Raw genomic sequence first — 17,541 nt, 5'->3', positions numbered from 1 at the left:
TGACAAAATAGAAATAAAATTATTTTTTTCTACCTTTTGTTGTCTCTGGTTTCTGCTTTCATCTTCTTTTCACTCTTTTCCTTCCAGCATCTGCCCATTCCATCCAATGTCTGCCCTCTCCCCCTTCCATATGTATCTGACTTCTTTCTATGCCCCTCTTCCCTGTCCATCCAGCCTGTTCCTCCTCTCTCCTTTTTACATCATTCATTCCAGCTTCACTGCCTTCTTCATTTTTCTCTCTCCTACATCAGATCTAGCATCTTTATCCCTCTCTCATTTCTCTGCTGACCCCCTTTCCAGCATCAATGTTTCTCTACTTTCTCATTCCTCTAACTCCCCTTTCCCTCATCTGATATCTTCATTCCACCCTGACCCCCTTCCCCTCCTGTAATCTCCCTGCCAGCTGTTTCCTTCCTTTTTTCTTTCTCCCTACCCTCCTTCCTTTTTTTCCTTCTCCCTTCCCTCCTCCCTCTATCCAACATTAACTCTCTTCCCATCCCTTTCCCTCCTCCCCTCCCAGCAGCATCTCTCCTTCTTCTCCCTTCCCTCTTCCCTCTATCCAACATTAACTCTCTTCCCATCTTTTTCCCTCCTCCCCTCCCAGCAGCATCTCTCCTTCTTCTCCCTTCCCTCCTTCCTCTATCCAACATTAATTCTCTTCTCATCCCTTTCCCTCCTCCCCTCCCAGCAGCATCTCTCCTTCTTCTCCCTTCCCTCCTCCCTCTATCCAACATTAACTCTCTTCCCATCCCTTTCCCTCCTCCCCTTCCAGCAACATCTCTCCTTCTCCCTTCCCTCCTCCCTCTATCCAATATTAATTCTCTTCCCATCCCTTTCCCTCCTTCCCTCCCAGCAGCATCTCTCCTTCTAACTCCCTTCAAGTCCAGTAACAGCTCTCCCTTTATCCAGCAGCTTCCCAGCCTCCTACAGTGGCTTCCTCCCCTTCCAGCAGCTCTCAGTACTTGCCTGCAGGAAGTTGCCGGTAAAGCACTGCCCTGGCAAGTAGGAGAGCTGGTGGGAGGGGAGACAGCCACTGTGAAGGCTCCCCAGGATCTTGCTCGCACACGCTGACCATCTCCCTCCACCTGCACCTGAATCTGAAGCTCTCTCCGTTCTAATCGCAACTTCCCCGCGGCCCTCTTCAGCAACTTGGCAGGGGCGGGGATCAAGAAAGGCTGCCGACGTCAGGACCTTCACTCTCTGAGTCCCGCCTATTTTGTTTCAATTTCCTGTTTCCGAACAGGCGAGACTCAGAGAGGGAAGGCCCCGACGTTGGCAGCCTATCTTGATTGCCTGAGGCTGGGAAGAACATTAGTCAGCAGGAACCGCAGTTGGGAGGAACCGCAGTTGGCAGGAAATTTAACTGCTGACTTGATCTCGCCGGCCCTGTGCGGACCGGCAGAAATTTCTGCGGACCGGCGGTTGAAGAACTGTGGTCTAGAGGAAGGTGCTGTTATTTTGTTGGTGGAGGTTCACCATGAAGCAAAGCTCCGGCAGTGGCAGGCCATGGAGCAAGGCCACAAGTGTGATAAAATGGGATCTCGTGAATAGACTCACACAACCCTGGAATTCAGAAGAGATAAGAGAAAGGTATGCCTTTCTGGCAGCAAGGATTACCATATGGCTCCAAAAAAAGGAGGATGGATTGAGACATCCAGGTTTTACTTCCAGTGCTTTCAATAGAATTAAGCCCAGATGTCTCAGTCTGTCCTCCTTATTTCCATAGCTTTCAATGAAAGTAAATCCCAGATGTCTCAATCCGTTCTCCTTCTTACGGTAACCCTAAGGCAGGGGTGTCAAAGTCCCTCCTCGAGGGCCGCAATCCAGTCGGGTTTTCAGGATTTCCCCAATGAATATGCATGAAATGTAATGTAATGTAATGTACTTTATTTCTTATATACCGCTACATCCGTTAGGTTCTAAGCGGTTTGAAGAAAATATACATTAAGATTATAAATGAGAAGTAAGAAGGTACTTAAAAAAATTCCCTTACTGTCCCGAAGGCTCACAATCTAACTAAAGTACCTGGAAATTAATAAAGAAGAGAAAATAAAGATGGTTGAAAAAAGAAAAATTCTATGTGAACTTATAGGATGGAAATTAAACTGACAGTGAAGAACTGTATGAAAAATACATATGGAATGCAGTTAGAGAGGGTAGGTTACAATCTATTTATGGTATTTGTTTAATTGGAAGGTGTTAAGGTGGGTAATTTGGGGGAAGGTTATCTGAAGGTAGGTGAATCTTCTGGAGGTAAAAGAGGAGGGGTTAAGATATTTGGATGAATTTTTTGAAAAGCAGGGTTTTGATTTCTTTTCTGAATGTTTTGAAGTTGTCTATTTGCTAATAGATCTCATGCATATTCATTGGGGGAAATCCTGAAAACATGAATGGATTGCAGCCCTCGAGGAGGGACTTTGACACCCCTGCCCTAAGGGATCAAAATCATATTGCTACACATTGCACCAACAGAGCTCCTCTGCACAAGTTCCAAATTCAAATGCCAACTCTAAAAGACTGAACAAAAGGAGAACAGAGCAAGAGGAATCATTTTTCTTCCTAATGAGTACTTCCTGAGGATGTTTCTTTCAGTGGCGTACCTAGCATATGTGACACCTGGGGCCCATCATTTTTTGGCACCCCCCCCCCCATCTGTACGAAAAACATGATTTTTAGTAACAAGCAACACGTCACACATAAGTACCTAGGAAAAGGCAGCATCTTACATATTCAGTGAGCAGTAGTACATCAATACACCCATTATAAAACTAAATAAGCCAGACTAGTACAGATCAATCCTACACCGTCAATCCTAACAGAAAACCATGTCTTTCGAACACACAGAACACAGAAAATACCTTCACCTAGTATGGAATATGTCATCACAAACTAACCCCTCCCCCTTTTACAAAACTGTAGTGTGGATTTTAGCCACGGTGATAACAGCTCTGACGCTCATAGAATTCTGAGCATCAGAGCTGCTACCACCACGGCTGGCGCTAAAAAATGCTCCACAGATTTGTAAAAGGGGGATAAAATAGAAATACATAGACAAAGGTTAAATTGAACCAGCAAGAAGTTAGACTCTGCATACAATGCAACACCACAGAAACAGTGACACATGTTTCCTAAAGCAATAAATAAATAAATAATTTTTGTTCTACCTTTGTCTTCTCTGGTTTCTGCTTTCTTCATCTTCTTGTTACTCTCTTCCTTCCATCCACTGTCTCTCTTCTCTCTGCATCTTCCATTTGCTCTGTTACTGTGCCTCTCCCTTTAACCCCCCTTCCAAATTGGTCTGGCACCCATCTTCTTCCTTCCGCTCCCCCCATAGTCTGGCATCTCTGTCTTCTTCCCTGCCAGCGTCTTCTCCCCACTCTCTCTTCTCCATTTCCCTGCAGCATCTTCTCCCCCCTCTGTCTTCCTCATGTCCTTTCAGTGTCCTTCTCCCCCCCTGTCTTCCCCATGTGCTTTCAGCGTCCTTCTCCCCCCTCTGTCTTCCCCATGTGCTTTCAGCATCCTTCTCCCCCTCTGTTTTACCTTGTTTTCCTCTCCACCCCAACTTTCCTCCCTTTCTCCCTCACTGCCCCTTACCTTCATGGTGCTTTCTCCCCCCCCCTGGACAACAGGCCCGGTCCAACAAACCTCCCTGCCCTGTGGCTGGCGATGTCTGAACTGCCTTCTTATAGCAGCCGGAGCGTTGTAGTTGCATATGGCTGTCATAAAGGTCGCCTCTGATGCATCTTCTGGTTGTGTCAGAGATGACCTTTACGGCAGCCACATGCAGCTTCAATGCTCTAGCTCAGGGGTGCCCACACTTTTTGGGCTTGCGAGCTACTTTTAAAATGACCAAGTCAAAATGATCTACCAACAATAAAAAAATTTTAAAAAAACACAAAGCACACTGTATGCTGAAAAAATTTTAATTATCATTCCTATTCTGGGGTTTTTTCAAAGAGGTCAACGCAGATGACTCTATGCACTGTCACCTCAGTAACAACCATACAAAAATAGACAAATATACCCCTCTCCCTTTTTACTAAACCACAAATAGCAGTTTTTAGCGCAGGGAGCTGAGCTGAATGCCCAGCGCTGCTCTCGACACTCATAGGATCCCTGCGCAAAAAACCGCTATTGTGATTTAGTAAAAGGGGGGCCATAGTGCAATATATAGCCAGCAGATATAAATTCAGACACATTTTGATCATTAAATTGAAAATAAAACAATTTCTCCTACCTTGTCTGGTGATTTCATGAGTCTCTGGTTGCACTTTCTTCTTCTGACTGTGCATCCAATCTTTCTTCCCTTCTTTCAGCCTTTATGCTTCTTCTCCTCCAGACCTCATTCCCTCCCCCAACATTTTCTTCCTCTCTTCCTGCCCTTTCTTTTTTCTCTCTTCATGCCCCCTTTCTTTTTCTCTGTTTCCTTTCTTTCCTTCTGTCTCCCTGCCTGCCCCCTTTCTTTCTTTCTCCCTGCCCTCCCCCAAGCCATTGCCGCCGCCATCGGGGAACAGCCCCCCAAGTCACCGCCATCGGGTAACAGGCCCCAAAGCTGCCCCCGCCCCATGCTCTCCTTCCCTGTGTCGGGCCGACCAGCATTCCTCTCCCTGATGTCAATTCTGCCGTCGGAGAGAAAGTTCCGCCCAGCCAGGTAGCGATTGGCTGGCCCGAACTTCCTCTCCAACAGCAGAATTGACATTGGGAGAGGAAGGCTGATCGGCTAGGTAGAATTTTCCAGACCAGGCCAGCTGTGCACCCCCCCTAAGGCTGCAGCTGTGCACCCCCCCCCCCCCCTGGTATGCCACTGGTTTCACTACAGAGCTCTTCTGCACATGCCATGAGTAGCTTCTCTGCCCATTTCAAATTGAACTACTGCCACTGAAGGACACACAAAAAAGGGAGTCTGCTATTGAGATAGACATGGGGGAAACCACTGCTTGCCCTTGGATTAATAGCATGGAATGTTGCTATTATTTGGGTTTCTGCCAGTTACTTATGCCCTGGCTTGCCCAGTGTTGGAAACAGGATACTAGGCTGACTCAATATGACTATTCTTATGTAAAGGGTCTTCCTTGTTGGGGTACCTGGCAACCAACAAGGGTTCTTCCTTGTTGGTTGCCAGGTACCCTCTGCCACATGTCTCATATAGCCTCTAGAGTACATGTACCACATTTTGGGAAACACCGGTCTAGGCCACATAGATGACAGCCCTGTTGGTTCTGTCTTCTTCTGACATGGACTTCCTGTTTCTGAGGGACAGAATCAGCAGTCATGAGTGACATGGCCTAATTAACCACTTTGCACATTTATTTTTAGCTGAGGGCTAGGGAAACTGTGCTGCTGGACTAGGGGATGGGGGGGAGGGGTCCTGGCTGGCCACTACAGTTTGCCCAGGGCCCCATAGGAGGTTAAAGCGGCCAGTATGTGATAATATTTGAGTGATAATTCTGATTTCTTAATAATGAAGCAGGAAAATAATTTATAAAAGCACAAGCAGTGGAATATTATGAGTACCTAAAGCCACGGTTCAACAAACCCTTGCTCCACAAGGCATTATAAACTAACTTAGGGAAGAAGCAGACCAGAGGCAGGTTTCCTTGTATCTTCTTCAATCAAGTGCCCCACTGTTCCCTGAGTTAACTTCAAATGTCTACATATCCAGTCCGACACATCAAAGTAGCCAAATACAAATTCGGAAGCACTATCCTGTGGTCAGCACCACTCCCTGACCTATGCAAGCCAGAAAACATCCTAGAAACTAGGGTACCACGCCCCTTGCCCGCCTTCGCTTCCAATTTAGGCTAACCCAGGCAGAAGGGGGCGGTGCTAACACTAAGCAGGTGTGTCGGGGGGGGGGTGGAGATTGTTACCGTTGCCTGGCGACTGATTGTTTTGCCATTACCTCCGACAGGGGCTGTAGCAGTGGTCGGCTACCCCAGAGGGGCAGGACAAGCGCGCCTGGAGCTGCGCAGTGCACGCAGAGAAAAGCAAAGGCGAGCCGCTGCCCCTCCGTGATCCGGTTTTCATTATTCGCCGATCGATCTGAGCGGGACAGATGGCTACTAGAGGAGCGGGCACACTAGTCACCACCTACACTACCTCCTACATCCCGCCAGCTTTAATGCCAGGGTAAGGCAAACGCAGGTAGAGGGAAGGGGAAGTGCTCAAGTTTACTGCTGGTTGCATCGGGGGAAGTCTATAGAAACCAGAGAACTAGGCAGATGGAAGAGATAAGGTGGGTGGTGCAGAAACGGGAAAGAGGGAAGAGAGCATTGTAGGAGGAAAGGGGGATAAGAAATACAACTAGGAAGGAGAGAGAAGGGGGTGGGGGAACGGCAGAGAGGATGTAGTAGTCGGACCCCTGAAGAAGAAAGATTGGCTTTTGGAATGGATGTTCAGAGTCTCTATCAGCTGCAGGGATATAGGGTGAGAGGAAGAAGGCGAAAATAAGGTTCTGTGAACCAAGAGGTTATCTGTGAACATCAGGATAAAAATGCCCATATACAGGGCTGGGGCAGTGACTTACCTAGCATATGTGACACCCGGAGCCCATCATTTTAAACACCCCCCTATATATGACACTGGCTCCAGTGCTGTGCTGCCGGCAGGAAAGTTTGTGAGACACTGGTCTAGACACAGCAGTGTGAAAGGAACACTTTTATCAGTGTTTGTAAATTTATCGCATATCAATATGATATTGTAATACATATATGTGGACATCTTTCTTGACCATGTAATTCCTGACACAGACACTTTCATTCTAACATGGCACTGTGTTGAGTCCTACTTTTATCATTCTTATACTATATTTTTCACGTAATATGTTTTTGAATATTTGTTTTGTGGAGAAATCATATTTTTATTTACGGCTTTATTGAAGAAGCCCTTATAGTAACATAGTAACATAGTAGATGACGGCAGATAAAGACCCGAATGGTCCATCCAGTCTGCCCAACCTGATTCAATTTAAATTTTTTTATTTTATTTTTTATTTTTTTCTTCTTAGCTATTTCTGGGCGAGAATCCAAAGCTTTACCTGGTACTATGCTTGGGTTCCAACTGCCGAAATCTCTGTTAAGACTTACTCCAGCCCATCTACACCCTCCCAGCCATTGAAGCCCTCCCCTGCCCATCCTCCACCAAACGGCCATACACAGACACAGACCGTACAAGTCTGCCCAGTAACTGGCCTAGTTCAATATTTAATATTATTTTCTGATTCTAAATCTTCTGTGTTCATCCCACGCTTCTTTGAACTCAGTCACAGTTTTACTCTCCACCACCTCTCTCGGGAGCGCATTCCAGGCATCCACCACCCTCTGCGTAAAGTAGAATTTCCTAACATTGCCCCTGAATCTACCACCCCTCAACCTCAAATTATGTCCTCTGGTTTTACCATTTTCCTTTCTCTGGAAAAGATTTTGTTCTACATTAATACCCTTTAAGTATTTGAACATCTGAATCATATCTCCCCTGTCTCTCCTTTCCTCTAGGGTATACATATTCAGGGCTTCCAGTCTCTCCTCATACGTCTTCTGGCGCAAGCCTCCTATCATTTTCGTCGCCCTCCTCTGGACTGCCTCAAGTCTTCTTACGTCTTTCGCCAGATACGGTCTCCAAAACTGAACACAATACTCCAAGTGGGGCCTCACCAATGACCTGTACAGGGGTATCAACACCTTCTTCCTTCTACTGACTATGCCTCTCTTTATACAACCCAGAATCCTTCTGGCAGCAGCCACTGCCTTGTCACACTGTTTTTTCGCCTTTAGATCTTCGGACACTATCACCCCAAGGTCCCTCTCCCCGTCCGTGCATATCAGCTTCTCTCCTCCCAGCATATACGGTTCCTTCCTATTATTAATCCCCAAATGCATTACTCTGCATTTCTTTGCATTGAATTTTAGTTGCCAGGCATTAGACCATTCCTCTAACTTTTGCAGATCCTTTTTCATATTTTCCACTCCCTCTTCGGTGTCTACTCTGTTACAAATCTTGGTATCATCTGCAAAAAGGCACACTTTTCCTTCTAACCCTTCAGCAATGTCACTTACATACATATTGAACAGGATTGGCCCCAGCACCGAACCCTGAGGGACTCCACTAGTCACCTTTCCTTCCTTCGAGCGACTTCCATTAACCACCACCCTCTGGCGTCTGTCCGACAGCCAGTTTCTGACCCAGTTCACCACTTTGGGTCCTAACTTCAGTCCTTCAAGTTTGTTCAACAGCCTCCTATGAGGAACTGTATCAAAGGCTTTGCTGAAGTCTAAGTAAATTACATCTAGCATATGTTCTTGATCCAGCTCTCTGGTCACCCAATCAAAAAATTCAATCAGGTTCGTTTGGCACGATTTACCTTTTGTAAAGCCATGCTGCCTCTGATCCTGTAACCCATTAGATTCAAGGAAATACACTATCCTTTCTTTCAGCAACACTTCCATTATTTTTCCAACAACTGAAGTGAGGCTCACCGGCCTGTAGTTTCCTGCTTCATCCCTGTGACCACTTTTATGAATAGGGACCACATCCGCTCTCCTCCAATCCCTAGGAATCACTCCCGTCTCCAGAGATTTGTTGAACAAGTCTTTAATAGGACTCGCCAGAACCTCTCTGAGCTCCCTTAGTATCCTGGGATGGATCCCGTCTGGTCCCATCGCTTTGTCCACCTTCAGTTTTTCAAGTTGCTCATAAACACCCTCCTCCGTGAACGGCGCAGAATCTACTCCATTTTCTCGTGTAACTTTGCCAGACAATCTCGGTCCTTCTCCAGGATTTTCTTCTGTGAACACAGAACAGAAGTATTTGTTTAGCACATTTGCTTTCTCCTCATCACTCTCCACATATTTGTTCCCAGCATCTTTTAGCCTAGCAATTCCATTTTTTATCTTCCTCCTTTCACTAATATATCTGAAAAAATTTTTATCTCCCTTTTTTACATTTTTAGCCATTTGTTCTTCCGCCTGTGCCTTCGCCAAACGTATCTCTCTCTTGGCTTCTTTCAGTTTCACCCTGTAGTCCTTTCTGCTCTCCTCTTCTTGGGTTTTTTTATATTTCATGAACGCCAACTCTTTTGCCTTTATTTTCTCAGCCACTAGGTTGGAGAACCATATCGGCTTCCTTTTTCTCTTGTTTTTATTGATTTTCTTCACATAAAGGTCCGTAGCCATTTTTATCGCTCCTTTCAGCTTAGACCACTGTCTTTCCACTTCTCTTATGTCCTCCCATCCTAACAGCTCTTTCTTCAGGTACTTTCCCATTGCATTAAAGTCCGTACGTTTGAAATCTAGGACTTTAAATATCGTGCGGCCGCTCTCCACTTTAGCCGTTATATCAAACCAAACCGTTTGATGATCGCTACTACCCAGGTGAGCACCCACTCGAACATTAGAGATACTCTCTCCATTTGTGAGGACCAGATCCAATATCGCTTTTTCCCTTGTGGGTTCCGTCACCATTTGTCTGAGCAGAGCCTCTTGAAAGGCATCCACATTCTCCCTACTTCTTTCCGATTCCGCAGACGGAACATTCCAGTCCGCATCCGGCAGGTTGAAATCTCCCAACAGCAGAACCTCCTCTTTCCTTCCAAACTTTTGGATATCCACAATCAGATCCTTATCAATTTGCTGCGATTGAGTCGGAGGTCTGTAGACTACACCCACGTAGATAGAAGTTCTATCTTCTCTTTTCAGAGCAATCCATATCGCTTCTTCCTCTCCCCAGGTCCCTTGTACTTCTACTACTATTTATCAATTTTATAGCGCTGAAAAGTGTACGCAGCACTGTGCATTTAATATTCAATAGACGGTCCCTGCTTAGAAGAGCTTACAATCTAATTTGGACAGACAGATGGGACTTCTCAGGGTTGGGGAGTTTCTGGTAGAAGGAATGATGCAATGGGTATAGGTTAGTTCTGCCCGATTCAGGGAAAAAACTTTAGATTCGATTCGATTCAGCCTATTGAATTGGTTTTTCGATTCGATTCGATTTTCCTGCTCAATTGGATGTTTTTTTCAAACATCCTGGTGGGTTTATTTTATAGCCTCTTCACCTCCTATGCCTTCTCCTAACCACACTGGCACTGTGGTGTAACAAAATAAACAAAAAAGACTTTTCCTCTCTCTGTTAAATCCTAGCTCACGTTTGCGGTCTAATACCAGCTCTGGCAGGATACACGTTTTAAATCTGACATATTGTAATCACAAAACAGAAAATAAAATTAGTTTTTCTACCTTTTGTTATCTGATCATTATTCAAATCTTGTTGGTCCCAGGCTCTGGTTGTCTTCCGATAACTTGCTTGCCAGGGTCTCCTTCTTTCTTCTTTCTCCGTGCTAACCATCCATCTGCCATCTCCGTCCTCCCCTTCTGTTTCCCTTCCCTCCCCCGGAGGTCTCGCATCTTTCTTTTTTTCATCTCCATCCACAGATCCACCTTTTTTTAACTACCATTTCATCCAGCATCTCTCCCTCCTTCCCCACCACCCCAGGGTCCACCATCTCTCCCTTTCTTTTCCCAACTACCCTCCTATCCGGTATCTCTACCCCCCTCCACACCATCCCATGTGTCCAACTTCTCTTCCTTTCTGTTCCTTTCCTCCCTAAATCTCATTGTCCATCATCTCTCTCCCTCTCCTCTATTTTTAGACCCATTATTTCTTCCCCCCCCCCAAAGTCCAGCTATGCATGTCTCTTTGAAACCCCCCTTCCCTCCCTCCCTTGAAGGCCTGTCCTCCCCTTGAAGGCTTGTTCCCCCCCGAAGGCCTGCCTGTCCCTCCTGAAGGCCTATGCCACCATCCCTGGCCTGTCCCCCCTTGAAGGCCTGCACCCCCCCCTTGAAGGTCTGCATCCCCCCTTGAAGGCCTGGACCCCCACCAAAGCCTGTCCCCCTGAAGGCCTGTCCCACCCCGAAGGACTGCGCACCCTCCCTCTCCCCCTGGAAGGCCTCCATGTTCCCCCTGCCCTCCCTGCACTGTTTACCTTATAGGTGAAGCCTGCAGAGCAGTTCGCGATACTAGCGTCTTTGCAAACTGCTTTGAGCTGTTTCCTCTGCTGTGGTCCCGCCCCTCCTCTGACGTCAGAGGCAGGATCGCAGCAGAGGAAACAGCTCAAAGCAGTTTGCAAAGACGCTAGTACTGTGATCTGCTCTGCAGGCTTCACCTATAAGGTAAACGGTGCGGGGAGGCCAGGGGAGAAGTGGGAGGCCAGGGGGGAAGCCGGATGGCAAGATGGGAAATCGGACACCAGGAGGAGAACCGGACGCCAGGGGGGAGAAGCCGACAGCACCACTTCCCAACTGACCCTCCCTCCTCGCCCTCTAAAGCAGGTGCGGTAGCGGACGGCCAGCAAGAGCAGCGCTGCCATTTCTGCTTTAGGGGGCAAGGGGGGAGGGTCCGAATTGGGAAGCCGATTTTTGGGTATTTTAAATTGATTCGAATCGGTGAACCGATTCGAATCGTGAATCGGGCAGCACTAGTATAGGTACCTGACACTGAGTGGGAGTTAAGAGTTGAAAGCAACTTCAAAGAAGTGAGCTTTTAGCTTGGATTTGAATACCGCTAAAGATGGAACCAGATGTATTGACTCTGGAAGCCTGTTCCAGGCATATGGCGTGGTAAGAAAGAAGGGACGGAGTCTGGAGTTGGCAGAGAAGGTAAAGGTTACAGATAAGAGGGATTTACCTGATGAACGAAGTCCACGAGGTTGAGCAGAGGGGAAGATGAGTGAGGAGAGAGATTAAGGGCTACAGAGTAAATGCACTTGTAAGTCAGTAAGAGGAGTTTGAACTGTATTCGGAAATGGATGGGGAGCCAATGAAGTGACTTGAGGAGAGGGGTAAAGTGAGCATTGTGGCTCTCATGGAATATGAATCATGAAGCAGCATTCTGAATGGATTGAAGGGGTAAGACAGATGAGTGGGATACCTTGAGAGAAGGACATTGCAGTAGTCTAAGCCAGTGATTCCCAACCCTGTCCTGGAGGAACACCAGGCCAATCGGGTTTTCAGGCTAGCCCTAATGAATATGCATGAGAGAGATTTGCATATGATGGAAGTGATAGGCATGCAAATTTGCTTCATGCATATTCATTAGGGCTAGCCTGAAAACCCAATTGGCCTGGTGTTCCTCCAGGACAGGGTTGGGAACCACTGGTCTAAGCAAGAGGTGAGAGCATGGATAAGGGTTTTGGTAGTGTGCTCGGAGAGTAGAGGTCAGATTTTGGTAATATTATAGAGGAGGAAGCGACAGGTTTTAGCAGTTTGTTGGATCTGAGCAGAAAAGGAGAGAGAGGACTTAAAGATCACACCAAGATTGTGAGCTGAAGAGACAGGGAGGAGAGTGTTATCCACAGAAATAGAGAATGGCAGGAGATGGGAGGTGAGTTTATGTGGAAAGATAAGGAGTTCGGTTTTAGATGGCAGTGAGACATCCAAGCGGCAGGCAGGCTGAGAACTCTACAGGAATTCAGGCCCGTATTTCAGGTGTGCAGAGGTAGATCTGGGAGACATCATCATAGAGGTGATATTAAAAACCATGGGAGGAGATCAGTGTACCTAGAGAGTGGGTATATATGGAGAAGAGGAGAGAGGCCAAGACAGAACCTTGAGGTACACCGATAGACACTGGGATGGCGGTAGAGTAGGATCCACTGAAAGTGTGATAGGAGTGATAGGAAGAAAACCAGGAGAGCACAGAACCCTAGAACCCCAGTGAGGATAGTGTGTCGAGGAGCAGGTGGTGATCAACAGTATCAAAGGCAGCAGACAGATTGAGAGGGATGAGGGTAGAATTTTCTCCTTTTATAGTTTTTAGTTCACCCTTACTCTTGGGTTTGTTTGTTTTTTAAATCACTATGATAGCGCCTGCTTGGATCTACTGGCCCAGAGCCCAGAATATTCTAGAAAGTTCTGTATAACTGCTTCTACCTATGTGGCATTTCTCCTCAATAAGGATGAGGTGAGAGGGATTGTATAGATCCATGGTGAGGTCCCACCTGGAATACTGTGTGCAATTCTGGAGGCCACATTACCGTAAGGATGTGCTGAGACTGGAGTCGGTCCAGAGAATGGCCACCCGGATGGTCTCAGGACTCAAGGATCTCCCGTACGAGGAACGGCTGGATAAGTTGCAGCTGTACTCACTCGAGGAATGCAGAGAGAGGGGTGACATGATCGAGATATTCAAGTATCTCACGGGCCGCATTGAGGTGGAAGAAGATATCTTCTTTTTCAAGGGTCCTGCAGCAACAAGGGGGCATCCGTGGAAAATTAGGGGTGGGAAACTGCACGGGGACCAGTGTTCCCGCTAAGCTGCGCTGGCGTGCGCTGGCGCACAAAATGTTACATCGCAGCGCACAAGTTTCACGTCACAGCGCACACTCGAGCGGAGGTGAGAGGAAGCGGCGGCGGTCTGCCCTGATCGCCTAAGATGCAGCAGCGGCGGCTCCTTTCATGATCCCCGTAAATTACGGGGATGCCGCCGCTGCTGCATCTTAGGCGATCAGGGCAGACCGCCGCCGCTTCCTCTCACCTCCGCTCGAGTGTGCGCTGTGACGTGAAACTTGTGCGCTGCGATGTAACATTTTGTGCGCCAGCGCACGCCAGCGCAGCTTAGCGGGAACACTGACGGGGACACCAGGAAATTATTTTTCACTGAAAGGGTGGTTGATCGCTGGAATAGTCTTCCACTTCAGGTTACTGAGGCCAGCAGCGTGCCTGATTTTAAGGCCAAATGGGATAGACACGTGGGATCTATTCACAGAGAAAGGTAGGGGAGAGTCATTGGGGTGGGCAGACTAGATGGGCCGTGGCCCTTATCTGCCGTCTATTTCTATGTTTCTATGTGTGGCTATTTATGGTACAATAAAACACAGTAATATAACACAAAGGACTTTCTTGGTTTCCATATTCAAATTTTTCCAGATGTTTCGAAGGAATCTAAAAAAAAACCAAAAACGACGCCAGTTTCTTTTGCTGAAACCCACCACCACCAAGGAAATGGTAGAATAATAAATAAAGGTTACTATGTTTCTTTTAGTAAGTTGTTTGATTTCTAATTCATTATATTGTTTCTCATATTAGACATTAGGAGAAGGCATCATAATGTTCTGTGGATTCTCTGTGCTTTGTGTATGTTTTAGCTTTGGTCCACCTTCTGAGCCTTCCAACAACCCAACTACAAGTTTGTCTGTATCAGATAAACTGAGTTTGATATTTTCAGAGTGAATGCTTTGCTTCCAAGCTAAAGGCAAAACAAAGTATTATTACAACAAGCTGTCCTTCTCAGCATTCATTGTATATAACAGTATGTCCTTGAGACAGTTCTGTAGAGACATGTGAGTGACTTCATTAAAAATAGAAAGTAGAAGAACAATGGATCTGGATTGTTTAAAGTAGTGGTTCCCAACCCTGTCCTGGAGGACCACTAGGCCAATCGGGTTTTCGGGCTAGCCCTAATAAATATGCATGAGAAAGATTTGCATATAATGGAAGTGACAGGCATGCAGATCTGCTCCATGCATATTCATTAGGGCTAGCCTGAAAACCCGATTGGCCTGGTGGTCCTCCAGGACAGGGTTGGGAACCACTGGTTTAAAGAATGGTAGAACTAAAGGTCAGTAAACAGTTTAGATCAGTGTTCTTCAACCTTTTTACTCCTATGGACCGGCGGAAATAAAAGAATTATTTTGTGGACCGGCAAACTACTAAGACTGAAATTAAAACCCCTATCTCCGCCCCATCCCTGTGAGCTTGGTCCCTGCAAACCATCTGATCGCATCCGCACAAGCCTCAAATAGTTATGATTGTATATTGAATGTATTTTGTTAAAGTATAAAAAGAAACAATATTCTGTACAATTGTCATTTTATTAATACAAATAATACAGGGCAAGGATCAACAAAACCCCTGTCTTCCCTCCCCTTCACATATATCCCCTCTACTATCAAGAAAACTGAAGAAACCAAATTAGTACAGAATGATACACAAAAATATCATGCTAACAGAATACCACAGTCACACATGACAGGAATAGTGTTAGGGAAGGGCAACTAGGGCAACTGCCCCCTGGTCAGAGAGAGCCCTAAGCTAGCTGGAAGCTAAAGAAGCACTGCCTGGGCTTTGCAGTCTTCAGTTATGTCAAACACCAGCTCTAGCAGGATACATATTTCTAATCTGATAAATTCTAATCACAAAATAGAAATAAAATTATTTTTATCTACCTTTTGTCATCTCTGGTTTCTACTTTCATTGTCTTTTCACTCTCTTCCTTCCAGCATCTGCCCCTTCCATCCACTGTCTGCCTTCTCCCCCTTCCATATGGTATCTGCCTTCTTTCTATGCCCCTCTCCCCTTTCCATCCATTTTACATGATTCATTCCAGCTTCACTGCTCTCTTCATTTTTATCTCTCCTACACCAGATCTAGCATCTTTGTCCCTCTCTCCTTATTTCTCTGCTGACCCCCTTCCGAGCATCAATCTCTCTCTACTTTCTCATTCCTCTGTCTCTCCCCTTTCCCTCATCTGATCTCTCCGTTCCATCCTGACCCCTTCCCCTCCTCTAATCTCCCTGCCAGCTGTTTCCTTCCTATTTTTCTCCTCCCCTGTCCAGCAGTACCCCTTCTCCCTTCCCTCCTCCCCCTTATCCAACAGAAATTCTCTTCCCTTCCCTCCTCCCCTGTTCAGCAGTACCCCTTCTCCCTTCCCCTTATTCAATAGTAACTCTCTTACCTGCCCCTCCTTCCCTGTCCAGGAGTACCCCTTCTCCCTTCCCTTCTTCCCTCTCCAGCAAATTTTTCCTCTCTCTAGCCTAGCAGCAGCTCTGTGTGCTTTTAACTTCGCCACACAGTTGCTGCTAGCAGTAGTTTGGATGCGGTTTCATCAGGCAGCCTTGGGGCCTTTGTTAGGCCGGTCCACCTTGTATCATCGAAGCGGGCTGGCCTAGCAAAGGCCCTGAGGCTGCCTCATGAAACTGCAGCTAAACTACTGCTAGCGGCAGCTGTATGGCGAAGTTAAAAGCACACAGAGCTGCCACTGCTGGTCCTGGGGTGCAGAGACAAGATAAAGGCAGGAGGCATATGCAGCAGGAGGCCTGGCATAAGCAGTGAAGGCAGGAGTCCTGGCGAAGGCAAGAGGCATACGCAGCAGAAGGCCCAACATACGCGGCAAAGGCAGGAATCCCGGCATACGTGACGGCAACAGGAAGTTGCAAGCCAGCTGATGCCGGTACCAGAGCCTCTCTTCCTGCCCAGTGTGCGGTTTGTGGAGGGGACCCGAATCCTTCATGGATTGGCAGGAAATTTTTGCGGACTGGCACCGGTCCGTGGACTGGTGGTTGAAGAACACTGGTTTAGATGATAACCTTTTTATTTGACTAATTTTGTAAGTTCTAATCAGCTTTTGAGAGCTGATCAAAGTAAAATAAATAAAAATACAGTGAAGGGAACTCTTGAAAGCTAGTCATTAATATGGTAAATTAGTACAATAAAAAGATTATTGCCTACATCTTGAGACCCTTTTACAGAAGGGCATTAACCTTCAAATTCTGTATATAGTGCCTTACATTGTGCATGCAAATCAATGCGCACAACTGATCTGCATGCACAACTTAAGCCTAATCGGTGCTGATAAATATCAATTAATACCTCATAATTGACACCATTTAAAAGTTACATGTACAACTTGGTCAGCGTGTTCTGTAAAGTGCTGCGTGCCAGTTCTGGTGTATGAATCTGAAAAGGGTGTGGCCAGGGAAAGATCATGGGCAGTTCGTGAGCACTGTTACTATTTGTGGTTTGGGTTTGAAGAGCTGCCTATCACTTTTCATATAATACAGAGATCTGCTGAAGTGAACACCTCAGTATCTGGAGTGTATAGACTGCTCCTTGAAGAGATTCTACTACTTTATCACTTTACTAGTATTTTAGTCCGTTACATTAACGGGTGCTAGAATATATGTCTGTGTGTCTTATTTCTGTCTCTCTCTCCTTCCCGCTGTCTGTCTCTCTCCCTGGCCCTTTTTGTCTGTCTGTCTTTCTGTCTCTCCCTGCCCCTGTGTCTTTCTTCTTTTCTTTCTATCTGTCTCTCTCCCTGCCTCCTATGCAGCAGCATTTCTCTCCCAGCACTTCCCTGTGCAGCAGCCACAGCAGCATTCCCTCCCCTTCCATTGCCCTCCCCCCCACCACTTCCCTGTGCAGCAGCAGCGTTTCCCCTACCCCCTCCCTTTCCCTCTGTCCTCATCTATATGTCTCTGTCTCTCTCTCCTCACCTCCTGCCTCTGCAGAGCTCTCGAGCTCCTCCTCCTCCTCCAGCCAGTCTTCAGCGGCCTGCAGCTGCCGACAGCCGCCGCAGCCTTCAGCCGCCAAGGCCTGCCGCCGCTGCGGCCTGCAGCCGCCAACAGCCACCGCCGCTGCAGCCTGCCGCAGCCGACACTACCCCGGGGGATTCTCGCGCATGCGCACTCCTACCTGCGGGAGACTACAGCGCACGGAAAACGGAACACACAGGTGGGAGTGTGCATGTGCACTTAGGGTATTATTATATTAG

The 17,541-nt window shown here is 46.9% G+C and overlaps 1 protein-coding gene across 1 annotated transcript in view; it reads left to right on the top strand.

The window, feature by feature from the left end:
* The first annotated feature begins 5,881 nt into the window (after positions 1 to 5,881).
* The window catches only part of FAM166C (family with sequence similarity 166 member C), a 66,517-nt gene continuing 54,857 nt past the window's right edge, over positions 5,882 to 17,541 (top strand). The window contains exon 1 of the mRNA XM_033935885.1: positions 5,882 to 6,129. Within this exon, the coding sequence (XP_033791776.1) occupies positions 6,056 to 6,129 (74 nt within the window). The 5' untranslated portion in view covers positions 5,882 to 6,055. The remainder of the gene's footprint in view (positions 6,130 to 17,541) is intronic.

This window comes from Geotrypetes seraphini, chromosome 3 (genome assembly GCF_902459505.1).
Source record: "Geotrypetes seraphini chromosome 3, aGeoSer1.1, whole genome shotgun sequence".
NCBI lineage: Eukaryota > Metazoa > Chordata > Amphibia > Gymnophiona > Dermophiidae > Geotrypetes > Geotrypetes seraphini.
The sequence above is the reverse complement of the archived record's forward strand: the minus strand, read 5'-3'. Positions and strand labels throughout refer to the sequence as shown.